Genomic DNA, 12,880 nt, shown 5'->3' on the forward strand with positions numbered 1-12,880 from the left:
AAGATGAAGAAATCCCTGCAGGATTATTTCAGGACCTTTGATCTAATTTTCCCCCTCCCCAGTCCTTGGACATACACAGGCAGGGCACACAGAGAAAAAGCAGAACGATTGCACAGTAAGAGGGTTGGTGCGCGATTACAGCAATCTGACATTGCTGTAAACTTCAGTTTTTTCCTTGCTTTTAGGAATCAAAAGGTACAAAGGCAGCTACGGCTTTTCCCTGTTTGAAAAGGTTTGGTGGAAGAGGCAGAAGGAGAAGGGGGGGAGCTGCTGATGGGCCTTGTTGGCTGAGCAGATCTTTTCATGCCAAAGACTTTACAATCAGTGATCCTCAAATACAGTGTTTCCTACTTCAGTGTTTCCTATTTGCGCATGGCCTGAACTCTGGTTTTCCTTTCGGCTATTGTGCAGCTGGGGAAGGTTTTGTGGCCATGGCTTGTTCTTCCCACACTGGCTTGTGCTCTGCATCCGACAGCCTCCCCGGCTTGCCGGGAACCAAAAGGAGTGCGATGCCTTGATGCTGGTTATAAGCAGGGGTGAAATGCTCCCAGTTCGGACCAGATCACCCGATCCGGTAGCGATGGCGGTGGGTGGTTCAGAGAACTGGTAGCAAAAATCCCTGCCCCCCCCCATGCCCAGCTGAGCCGCACGATCATCAGAGGCTTTTTTTTTCTTTTAAAAGCATTTTTTCTACAACCTCTTCCGACGAAAAAATGCTTTTAAAAGTAAAAAAAAAAAAGCCTCTGATGATCGCGCGGCTCAGCTGGGATCATCAGAGGCTTTTCAAAGCATTTTTTTCTGCAACCTCTTGGCCGAAGAGGTGGTGAAAAAAATGCTTTGAAAAGTCTCTGACGATCCCAGCTGAGTTGCCTGATCAGCAGAGGCTTTTCAAAGCATTAGAAAAAATGCTTTGAAAAGTTAAAAAAAAAAAAGTTGGCCACGCCCACCCAGTCACATTACCCCACCACCACCAAGCCACGCCCACAGAACTGTACATTTCACCCTGGTTATAAGTGGTGGCCCTGGCCTTCCTTGGAGAGGAGCCCAGATTTGGGGACTGATCGGAGCATCTGGCCTGCTCAGATTGACCTCTCCAGGGAGATGGTGGTGGGTTTGGACTTGGGGGGGGTCTTGGGTTCAGTGTGGCCCCACTTGGGCCTGCTTCCCAGGAGTGTAAGATAAAACCAGAGGTGCTGCCCTGCCTCAGATGAAGGGTGGGAGAGGAATTCAAAAATAAACCAAAAGGAACAAAGTGTTTAAAGTTCAGCCTTCCACACAAGGCAGTGGGAAAAGCTGAACCTCTTGCCATCGGAACCGATTGCCACAAGACCAGCTTTCCCGCTTCCAGGTTTCAGTTGATCCTCCCAAACATTGAACTCCATCCCAGCAGGAATCATTTAGGGAGGGAGCCTCAATTCTCACGTTTTCCTTCTCCCTCTTATGTTGGGGCACTGAGGGCAGGAATTGTACAGGCAGTCCTCAAATTACAACAGTTCATTTAGTGACTCTTCGAAGTTACCACGGCACTGAAAAAAGTGACTTATGACCGTTTTTCACACTTACAACCGTGGCAGCATCCCCATGGTCACACGATCACAATTCAGACGTTGGACAACGGACTCACATTTATGACGGTCGCAGTGTCCCTAGGGGTCACGTGTGACCTTCTGACAATCAAAGTCAATGGGGAAGCCAGATTCACTTTGTAACTGTGTCTACTAGCTCAAGTTGTCAACTTAAGTGATTCACTTAATAATTGTGGCAAAAAAAGGTCGCAAAATGAGGCAAAACTCACTTTAGCCAACTGTCTCGCTTAGCAACATAACATTTTGTGTTTCAATTGTGGCCATTAAGTCCAAAATTGAAATTCAGAATTTATTATTCTACAAAAGTCTCTGGGAGTTGTATCCAATCAAACCAAATAAATTTTGCCCACTGATCCAGGCCCAGAAACTTTCCTCTCCCTCTGAAGTAGAACCAGGGAGTGGACATGTGCACTAAAAAGAGTGCTAAAACCTACAATGAACGGTTGCAGGAACTGGGCTAGTGAAAAGAAGGACCAGGGGAGACAGGATAGGAGCCTTCCAATATTTGAGGGGCTGCCACAGAGAGGAAGGGGTCAAGCTATTCTCCAAGGCACCCGAAGGCCAGAGAAGGAATAATGGGTGGAAACTGAACAAGGAGAGATTCAACCTGGAAATGAGGAGGAATTTTCTGACTGTGAGAATAATCAACTGATGGAACAAGAGTTGCCTTCGGAAGTTGTGGGAGCTTCACCACTGGAAGCTTTCAAGAAGAGACTGGACAGCCATCTGTCAAAAATGGTGTAGGGTCTCCTGCTTGAGCGGGGGGTTGGACTAGATGACTTACAAGGTCCCTTCCAACTCTGTTAATTTATTTATTTTTATTTATTTATTTGGTTCGATTTTATATGCCGCCCTTTTCTGGAGACTCAGGGCAATGCGTTAAGCAACAGCCTTCATACTTTTGTATATACCTGCTTAGTAGGGCTTTTGGCCCCCCCTAAGCGGTGTTCTTTTTTATACAAAGTCAGCTTATTGCCCCCACAATCCGGGTCCTCATTTTACCTACCTCGGAAGGATGGAAGGCTGAGTCAACCTTGAGCCTGGTGAGATTTGAACTTGCAGTAATTGCAGGCAGCTGGTGCTACTTAACAGCACTTTAGTCTACTGCGCCACCAAGGCTCCTTAATCTGTAAATCTAAATCTGAATTCATGTGAAACGCTGGTATCGGGATTGCTGCGGTGCTCATGCTTTCTTCACGCAGGGATGTAAATCAGTGGCCAAAAATCCCTCGGGCCAAAGCTTCCTCAGGCAACTTTTGAAACCGCTGTAATATTTATTTTGGATGGCTGTCAATCTCTCCGTCCTGGAGAGAACCTGAGTCAGCAATTGACGCGCCACCAACCCACCTGGGCCAGGCCCTGATTGGGTGCTACGGTGGCCTCCTGCCTTTCATCAGAGCTGGAAAAACTGCATTTCTGAACCTTGTGATGAGCTTGCAAAGAAAAAGCGGGTGAAGCTTAATGACAGAGCTCAGTAGCTGGCCATGGCGCTCCTCAAGATCATCGTCCCTCTCCTGATTGGGCTCGGCGCTTACTATTACTACCCACAGGAAACTTTCTCTGCAGGTAAGGAGGGTAGATTTCCCCCACGGGGATGCCAGGCCGTGGCTGTGTTTCTGCTTTTTTCCTTTTTTAATTATTATTTTTTCCGTTTAACGGAGAAGGACGGGCTTCCCTAGAGAGGGGAAAATGTGGGCGAAGCTCTTGCACGAAAGGTGTGAAGAAGGTGAGCTGGTTTTGGTCTCGCCAGGACGGCGGCCCATTTGTGGTCTTCTCACAATGTGCTTGGACCTTCACACTAAAGAAATGGGTTGAGGTCCCACAACTCACACACACCATCCAGCTTAGCACTGGCAAGCGTGGCAGCCGTCATCCATTTCGTTAAGCCCATTGCCTGACTGATGGGGACGTGTGATTCTCTCTGCACCCTACGTGTGCCCTGTCATTCAGAACCCACCCCCCTCCCCCCCCAAGGGAAACGGCATGCCGGAGAATCTCCAGATTTCAGATTGGGAAGGATTGGAACAGAAGTTGCCTTTGGAAGTTGTGGGAGCTTCATCACTGGAGGCTTTCAAGAAGAGACTGCAGTGCCATTTGTCAGAAATGGTGTAGGGTCTCCTGCTTGAGCAGGAGGGGGGGTTGGACTAGATGACCTACAAGGTCCCTTCCAACTCTGTTAATCTGAAGGCGGGGTTTCAAGAAGCAGAAAAGGGCAGGATGGAGACCAGGAAGGCTGGCAGAAGATCTGGAAGCATCAGTTTTGCGTTTCAGCTACATCAGGGTGCCACACACTGGATTCTCTGCTCACACGGACCGGCTGCGGGAGCAGGAATCCACTAGCAGATTGTGGTGCCCTTCAACAGATGGCATCTGTGGCCCAGGGCTGGGGCATCCGGCTTTCATCCCACGGCTGTCCCAGATACCTGGGCGGGTCACATCAGAGGAAGAGACGGGGAGCTGCTTTTGGGGCTTCAGGTTGAGCAGACTTCAGCCCAACCTCAGGGCCCCTGGGTGAGTCCCCATCCACCCACCCCAAAGAAGCGGCACTGATCGCGTTTGAAGTGGCTGCAGGGCACCTTGGCAGTTCTGCAATCCCCACCTGCAATTCTTGCTCACCTGGTGGGAGGTTGAGTGTCCCTGATTCCTTAGTGTAGCTGGTGGCCAGTCATATTCTAGTTTTGGTGTTCAGGTGGGAGCTAGGAGAGTGTAGAAAGAGCCAAGTTGAAGTGGGCAATGCACTGGCCGGGGGAATTCTGGGAGTTGAAGTCAAAGTCACTGAAGTTGAGGAATTCTGGCCCCTGGAGGAGCGAACTGCAGAAATTGGTGCTGGCAGAAATTCCTGGGAGCTGAAGTCCATAGATCTTAAAATTGCCTGGTGGGTTGGGAAATTCAGCCAGTTCAGAACCTGGGGGGAAGGGTGGGGGGAGGGTAGAATTTGGGGCCGAGAAAAGATGCAATTAGCCTAAAAGAAGGGAAGAAGAGGTAACCAAAGCGGGGAGAACCGGACAATCCGCTTTCTCCACCGAAACCTGAAAAGTCCCATCAAATTCCACCCACTGAGAAGGAAAACTCTGCCATCAGCTGGTTGCACAAGTGATTAGGTTAAGAAGTGGGGGGGGGCTGCCCTGCTCCTATTGGCATTCAGCAACTGAGGATTCCCCCCCCTCCACTGAATGGAGGACTGTTTGTTCTCTTTCGGGGTGGGAGAGTTTGGCTTTTCTCCATGCCAAAATGCCCCCCCCTCTCTCTCCCACTTCTCTGGCCAACCCACGGAGCATCGGAGGTGAATGCTCTACTGGACTCTTGGCTGCTGCCTCACTTCGATGTGGGTTGGCAAGGCGTTGGGGTCAGCAGACCGCTGGCATGTCCCAAACGACCTGTGTCCCCGATGAAGGGGGGGGCGGGGTGGAGCGAAGAGAAGGGTGGGGGGGCTGTTGGAAGCGAAGCCTTTCGTTGGAATTTGCCCAGAGAGGCAGCAGAGAGGCGGGCCGACGGAGCTCTGGGTAGGGAATCGAGTAAGGGTCCAACGGAGGGGGGGAGGATAATGCTGTCACTCCTCCCCGACTATTTACTTGCTCGTTTATGCACTTTCCTGCCCAAGGAGGGGCTTTCAGATCTGTACCCACTAGAACAGTCCCTTAAGACCAGGGGTCTCCAACCTTGGCAACTTGAAGCCTGGCGGACTTCAACTCCCAGAATTCCCCAGCCAGCAAAGCTGGTCAGGATCGAACTCCAAAGCTGGCTGGGGAATTCTAGGAGTTGAAGTCCGCCAGGCTTCAAGTTGCCAAGGTTGGAGACCCCTGCTTTAGACGAATTTAATAAAAAGATGAACTATAAACTGGTTCCAATAAGAGTCCGAAGCACTAAAGGTTGAAGGAATAGAGAAAATTCACAGAAGGGAACAAAGAGCAATAAAATAGGGCTGGAAGGGTCCTCGGAGATCCTCTAGTCCACCCCCGCTGCTCAAGGCAGGAGGTCCACGCGTGGGGCCGTGGACCTCCTCCTCCCTTAGCTAAAGACCTTCGGCCAGCATCTTTTTCCTGGCCGGGCCAGAGCTCGCGTGTCTCCGGCCGGGCAACGAAATCCACGGGCCGTCTCCTCTTCTTGCCTGCAGAGATGGTGCGAGGAATGCGCGTGTTGGTGACGGGTTCGAGTTCGGGCATCGGGGAGCAAATGGCCTACGAGTTTGCACGGATGGGCGCCCACCTGATGCTGACCGCCAGGAGGGAGGAGCAACTGCGGAAGGTAAGCGGGCGAGATCGTCTGAACAGGGCCAGCCCTGCAACGGATCGCAGCCTCCTCTTCCTCTCAACCCATGCTCCACTGCCTCGCTCGGTCTTCAGCAAGACCGCTTTCCCACGCGCAAAAGAAAGAAACGTTTGAAACTGGCGAGAGATTCTCTCGGTATCCCAAAGGTGCTTTTTCAAGAGGCAACTGGACTTTCTGGTTTTTCTCGGAAGACGTTTCGCTTCTCATCCAAGAAGCTTCTTCAGTTCTTCTGACTCTCCCCACTATCCAGTAAGAGCTGAAGAAGCTTCTTGGATGAGAAGCGAAACGTCTTCAAAGAAAAAAAAAACCCCAGAAAGTCCAGTTGCCTCTTAAAAAAGCACTTTTGGGACAACCATGACCTGGATGGTGGAGAATCTCCATAGATTCCCTCTCTAGCTTCAGTCTCAAACGGGTGCCGGGTGCGAATCCAGCTCCTCTGCTTATCAGAGTCGGGGCAGCGCCCTTCCTGCTTGCTGGGGCACCCCGATGCTGCCGCCCCCACCCCAGCCAGTCTGGAGGGATGCTCTGAGCAACCACTCAGCTCGGTTTCAGGAAACAGGCGGGTGGGGGTGGGTGGGGGCTCAAAATAAGCATGAAAGCCAATCCTGCTGACAGCGACTGATCTCATCAGCTGCTCTTGAGTCCACAAAGTTATTTTTTTTAAAAAAAGAGGGCAGCCATGCATCTTGACTTTTTGTTGTTGTTAAAGATTGGTAGATCTTTCAGTTTTCTTTTATTTTTTCTGTTTGAATTTTTCAATGCCATAAAACCACGCAAAATTAAAAGATTTTTTAAAATGTATATAAGGAAAAAAATAAAATTAAATTAAAAAGAAAACATAGACTCATGATTCCTGCTCTTCGTTCTATCAAGTAGTTGCCATCTAAATCCTTTCACCTTCCTGTTTAACTTACTTTTTAAATCCCCAGTCCATACATCATCGATTTAGTCTTTTGTCTTTCAACAAATGTCCATATAAGGCTTCCAGTCTTTCAAAAAAGCCTTTCCTTGACCAAACTAGTCAGTTTCATTTTTTTTCCACAAGTTTTCTCATCAATATTACAAGTCATATTTCCTGTTTTAATGGGTTATTTTATGGGCAAAGGGTTTTAAATTTTGGGAAGCCAATTTGATTTAATTCTGTTTTAATTTATTTTAATTTTTATATTGTAAGTATTTTAATCTTGGCTGTTCACCGCCCTGAGTCCTTCGGGAGAAGGGCGGTATACAAATTTAATAAATCTAATCTAATCTAATCTGTTTCATTTCATTATTCCTCCATCTTTGTGCATGCAATACTCTCAGCGCAGTTATCATATATACAATATGCCATATTAATTTCCGACACTTATTTTGTAATTCATTGTCCATGAACCCCCAATAAAATGATTTTGGTTTCATCCTAATATTAAGACTGGCAGAGATTCAAGTGCTGTGTCATGGCCACCATTGTGACTTTTTTGACCAAACACTGGTTCTTGTGAATCCTTTCCAGGGGTGAAATCTACTTACCTTCCTTACCAATTTGGAAGAGCATGCATCATTTGCGCGCGTAGACCCTCTGCACGTGCGCAAAACCTGCACATGCGCAGAGGGTAAAAAACACATTACTTCCTGGTTAAAACCAGGAAGTAACAACACCCAGGTGGGTGGGAGGAGCCTCGTGTCACCATCGCTACCGGATCCCCCGATCCAGTCCAAACCGGGAGCATTTCACCCCTGGTCCTTTCCAACCCTTTGCCTTCTTTTTCCCTTCCTCTTCAGGTGGTGAAGAAGTGCCAAGACCTGGGCGCCAGTTCTGCCCACTACGTGGTTGCAGACATGGGCAACCTGACCGCTGCCCAGGAGGTGGTGGAAGAAACTAAGGCCAAGTTGGGTAAAGATGACCTTTTCCATTTCACCCTTGTGCCTCCTTGGGGGTGGGGGTGGGGGAGACTGAGGAATTGGCTGCTCTGTGTGTATGCAGGTAAGGCGGTATTCAGCTTCCTTTACCTATCCCAGCCACCCCCACCCTTCCCAGGATCGTCTATCCCTCTCTATAGAAGTCTTCATCCCCCCTTCCAGGACTTTGCTGTCCCCTCCTTTCTGCATGGAGAAGAGCACCCAAGATCATATTTCCATGGCTCCTCCAGCATGGGAGAATCCATGCAGCAAATGGGATAGGGGAGGTACAGTGGCCTAGAGGTAGATCTCTCACCTCACAATCAGGAGGCTGTGAGTTCGATCCTAGGTAGAGGCAGATATTTCTCTCTCTGGGCACAATGAGAACGTATCTGCTGAACAAAACTCTGCATTGGCGACAGTAAGGGCATCCGGCCAGTAAACACTCAGCTCCATTCAGTTGCCCAGACTCTACCCAACAAGGGATTATGGGGTCATGAAACGTCAAAGAATAATGGGGTGGGGGAGGCAACCTCTTTGAAAGGCAACGAGCAATTCAAATCTTTGTGGTGCACCTGTGAGGACACTTTTTCTGGACTTTGGGGCTGTGCCTAGAGACATGTTTGGTCTCGGGTGTTTGCGAGAGGGGCTTCATGTGCTCTGCATCACACGTGGCCCTTAGAATCCAGAGTTGGCCACTGATATTGGGCAATGTGAATAACAGAATAACACACAAGTGGGAAGGCATCTTGGCAATCTTCTAGTCCAACCCCCTGCTCAGTAGCAATAGCAACAGGACTTACTTATACACTGCCCCATAGTCCTTTACAGCATTCAATGTCAGCATGGTCTGCATATTGCTCCCAGCTATCTGGATGGAAGGCTGAGTCAACTTTGAGCTGGTCAGGATCGAACTCCAAGCAGTGGGCAGAGTTTGTTTGCAATGTTGCATTCTGACCACTGGGCCATCAGGGCTCCTTGCAGTCCAAAGGGCTGGATTTAATAACACAGTAAAGTGAGCAGGAAAAGCGAGGATGCCCAGCAATGGGGGGAGGGGCATGCTCAATCCTGTCCCAGAGGATCAACCACTTTGGCTCCTGGCCTTGCAAAAGCTTTAAGCCCCAAGGTATCTCAATGCCTCGCCATGTGCTGGCCTGGCTGACTGACCTTCGCCTGTTAGGCTCCCTCCAGTGTTGACCTGTGATGTCAGGATCCAGCCCCTTTGTAGACCTCTGCATGCCCAGCTGCCCTACCCGGGACTCCATGCTGGAAGACACCCTCCAAGGGTGGCAGCAAGCCAGCTGTCAGCACTTCAAACTACATTCGTTCCAGTGCTGACATAAGGAGGAGAAGAGAGGGCAGCTGGCAAGAGGATGCTTGACTTTTCACCTACTTATTTTCCCTGAAGATAATATCCCCTAGGAGATGGGTTGGGAGGGGGCACATTCCTGGGAGCTGAAGTAGTAGATATGGGGAGAGTGATTTGGAAGAGGGCCAATGAGACGCAGAGAATCGGGGAACAGAAAGGGAAGGTTTGGGGTCAGGAAGTCAGTGTTGGCTTCGACATAATCAGGGACAGATTGTCATGCTGAATAAATGAAAGATTTCATCAAAGACTATTTGTTTGGAAATGCAATTTATTTGAGACGACATCGAAACCTGACACCAGCACCAGAAAAATGTCAGTTGGACTTTTGTGCGTGTAGGCCCTGAATGCCTCTCTGTCCTTCGCTCTCCCAGGAGGTCTCGACCAACTAGTTCTCAACCACGTTGGAGGCACCTCCTTTGGTCCATTCAAAGGAGCCATTGAGCCTGTGATCAAGTCGATGACTGTGAACTTCTTCAGCTACGTCCAGTTGACCATTTCTGCCATGGATCTACTGCTGGAATCTAAGGGGAACATCGTAGTCATCTCCTCCATGAGTGGTAGGCACCGCAATCCTCACAGGCTGGCACATTGGTGGATCCCGCAGTGGGGCATTCATTTGTGCTGGTGGAGGGGCTCTCCTGCATGTGATCCTACCAGTTCTCAGTTCTCTTAAAAGCCTGGTAGACCAGTACCTCTGCTAAATCCTAAAGAATTGTCACATGACTATCAAGCCACGTCCACAAAATAAGCCACGCCCACAGAACCGGTAGTAAAAAAAGTTAGAACCCACCCCTGGTCCTAAGTCAAGGACGAGCTGTATTAAAGTGGACGTGGAAGAGCGTACGATTGCAGGAAGAGATTGAGAGAAGGGGGAGAGGGAACAAGCCATTGGCATCCATCCATGCCAATCTCTCCCTCTCCCTCCCAGGACGTGTTCCGGGCCCCTTCAGCGTCTCCTATGCAGCAGCCAAGTTCGCCGTGGAAGGATTCTTCACCTCGCTACGTACCGAGCTGCGCCTGCGGAACATGGACCTGCCCATCACTGTGGCTGTGCTGGGCTACATCGACACCGGTGAGTGACGCGTTGAAACCCTCCCTTGCCCAAACCCAGCCCCCTCCTCTTGGGCCGGCCACCCATCTTTTTGCTCCTTTCTGCAGAAACGGCCGTGAAGTCCGTGGGAAACAAAATCACCCAGAGGCCGAGCCCTAAAGAAGATTGTGCCCGGCGGATTGTGAGGGGTGGAGTGTTGCGTTACCGCGAGGTCTTCTATCCTTACTGGGCCCTGAAGCCCACCCTGATCTACAGAGAGCTGCTGCCAGACCTCATGGACCAAGTCATAGGCTACGGCTACAGACTGGAGAACATCCTCTAAAACTCAAAGGATTACCCAGCATCGCCATCCATGTCTCCCAATGATCGGGACTGCTCGCTAGTTACACCCACAGCGTTTGCGGCAAATGCTGTGGGTGCTTCCCACCCCTGTAGGAAGGAGAGCCATGGATAAAATGGCGCCATTTCCTCCTTCTTTCCTCAGCTCACCTTTACTCTGGTGCAGGATTTGGAGTCCTGGCCTGTTATCCAGATGCAGCTGTTGCATTGTGTAAAACCCAACAGCAAATCAAACAGCTTCTCAGGTGCCCAATTTTTCAAGCCCTGTTGGGGAACCTGGAACTAAATACTTACTGAACCTAAAAACTGTGATCATTGCAGAAATAAGTATAGTATGTATATTACATACCCGTAGTATGTATTTAGTAAAAAAAGTCACACCACAGTGGAAATAGTGCAACATCCTGTTAGTAACTTGGATTAAACAGGGGAAAGGAAAACAAGACGACTCATGCTTTTTTAGTCACCAATCCAGGGGTGAAATCCAGCAGGTTCTGACAGGTTCTGGAGAACTGGTAGCGGAAATTTTGAGTAGTTTGGAGAACCGGCAAATACCACCTTTGGCTGGCCCCAGAGTGAGGTGGGAATAGAGATTTTGCAATATCCTTCCCCCAGGAATGGGGAGGGAATGGGGATTTTGTAGTATCCTTCCCCTGCCATGCCGATCAAGCCACACCCACCAAGCCACGCCACGCCTACCAAACCACGCCCACAGAACCAGTAGTAAAAAAAAAAATTGGATTTCACCACTGCACCTATCATAAGTATGATTATTAATGTAAAACAGCATGACGTATTTCCTGGGTCAAAGGTCAAAGCAAATAGATCAAAGCAGTGCACCCATGTAACGCAAAAGCTGGATTCACACGATACATCAAACCGCAACATAGCCAATCCCTGTTGGACACAGAGGGTGCAAACCCATCTCATCTACTCAATTAGGGGAACACGGTGCTGGACAAGCCCAGAAAATTGAACTGCTCATGTAGTGTTCAGTAAATCAAAATTATCCCAACTGGATGTGCTACCCTGAGCTGCACATTTATTTATTTTTTAGTGACAAAACCAACAGAAGCATCTTATGCTGCTATCACCGTACCTATAAATCACTAGATTTGCAGCCCAGAATGGCTGATTTGAGGCTCAGACTCACTCAGCAAGGGCCGAGGTGGCATCGCCCCAGAGGTGGGTTTCAGCAGGTTCTGACTAGTTTTGGAGAACTGGTAGTGGAAATTTTGAGTAGTTTGGAGAACCGGTAAATACCACCTCTGATTGGCCCTGCCTCCATCTATTCTCTGCCTCCCGAGTCCCAGATGGATGGAGGGCCCCTCAGAAAGGCCTGTCGGATCAAATACCAAGATGGCATTCCCTCTGGGAGCTGAGACCCTAAAATGTCCCCCCCCCAAAAAAGCTGTCATTGGAAGGGAAAGGGGGGGTTGGAATGTGACTGATGCCCAGTAGCTCATCTTTCCTAAGGCTTTTACCTATTGTGGTCAAACATATATAGGCAGTCCTCAACTTACAACCACAACTGACCCCAAAATTTCCACTGCTAAGCAAGATGATTGTTCAGTGAGCTTTGCCCCATTTTATGACCTTTCTTGCCACAGTTGTTAAGTGAGTCACTGCAGTTGATGGAAGTTAGTAACCCGGTTGTGAAGGGCATCTGGCTTCCCCATTGATTTTGCTTGTCAGATGGTCGCAAAAGGAGCTCACCTGAGTCCGGGACACTCCAACCGTCATAAGTACATGCCAGTTGCCAAGTGTCTGAATTTAGACCAGAGGGATGCTGCAATGGTCCTAAGTGTGAAAAATGGCCATGAGTCACTTTTTTCAGGGTAACTTCAAACACGAAACAAATGGTTGCAAGTCGAGGACCATCTGCAAGTAGGAACAGCTCAGCTTAGAAGACGGGTTTTGAGAGGAGGAAGAAGGAGAGATATGGAAGGAGGAAGGAAGGAAAGGAGGGAGGAAGGAAGGGAAGGAAAAGGAAGGAAGGAGGATGGAAGGAAGGAAGGAGGAAGGGAGGATGGAAGGAAGGAAGGAGAGGACGGAAGAAAGGAAGGAGAGAGAGAGAGGGAGGACGGAAGGAAGGAAGGAGAGGGAGGGAGGATGGAAGGAAGGAAGAAGAGGGAGAGAGGATGGATGGAAGGAGAGAGAGAGAGGGAGGAAGGAAGGAAGGAGAGGGAGGATGGAAGGAAGGAAGGAGAGGGAGAGAGAGGGAGGACGGAAGGAAGGAAGGAGGGAGGGAGGATGGAAGGAAGGAAGAAGAGGGAGGGAGGGAGGATGGATGGATGGAAGGAGAGAGAGAGAGGGAGGAAGGAAGGAAGGAGAGGGAGGGAGGATGGAAGGAAGGAAGGAGAGGAAGGGAGGATGGAAGGAAGG

The 12,880-nt window shown here is 49.5% G+C and overlaps 1 protein-coding gene across 1 annotated transcript; it reads left to right on the plus strand.

Moving 5' to 3' along the window:
* Positions 1-564: 564 nt before the first annotated feature.
* Positions 565-12,458, plus strand: LOC117677900 (hydroxysteroid 11-beta-dehydrogenase 1-like protein B). Its single transcript, XM_034438454.3, has 6 exons — positions 565-3,152; positions 5,701-5,831; positions 7,620-7,731; positions 9,477-9,662; positions 10,034-10,177; positions 10,264-12,458. The coding sequence occupies exons 1-6, from the start codon at positions 3,071-3,073 to the stop codon at positions 10,476-10,478; spliced, it is 870 nt and encodes a 289-aa protein (XP_034294345.1). The 5' UTR covers positions 565-3,070; the 3' UTR covers positions 10,479-12,458.
* The last annotated feature ends 422 nt before the right edge of the window (positions 12,459-12,880 follow it).

Source organism: Pantherophis guttatus, chromosome 17 (assembly GCF_059756535.1).
Source record: "Pantherophis guttatus breed Tessera chromosome 17, ASM5975653v1, whole genome shotgun sequence".
Lineage (NCBI taxonomy): Eukaryota > Metazoa > Chordata > Lepidosauria > Squamata > Colubridae > Pantherophis > Pantherophis guttatus.

Coding starts and splice junctions, on each gene's coding strand:
- LOC117677900 (XM_034438454.3), top strand. CDS start 3,071: ATGGCGCTCCTCAAGATCATCGTCCCTCTCCTGATTGGGCTCGGCGCT. Junction 3,153..5,700: donor ACAGGAAACTTTCTCTGCAG/GTAAGGAGGGTA, acceptor TCTTGCCTGCAG/AGATGGTGCGAGGAATGCGC. Junction 10,178..10,263: donor GCTGGGCTACATCGACACCG/GTGAGTGACGCG, acceptor TCCTTTCTGCAG/AAACGGCCGTGAAGTCCGTG.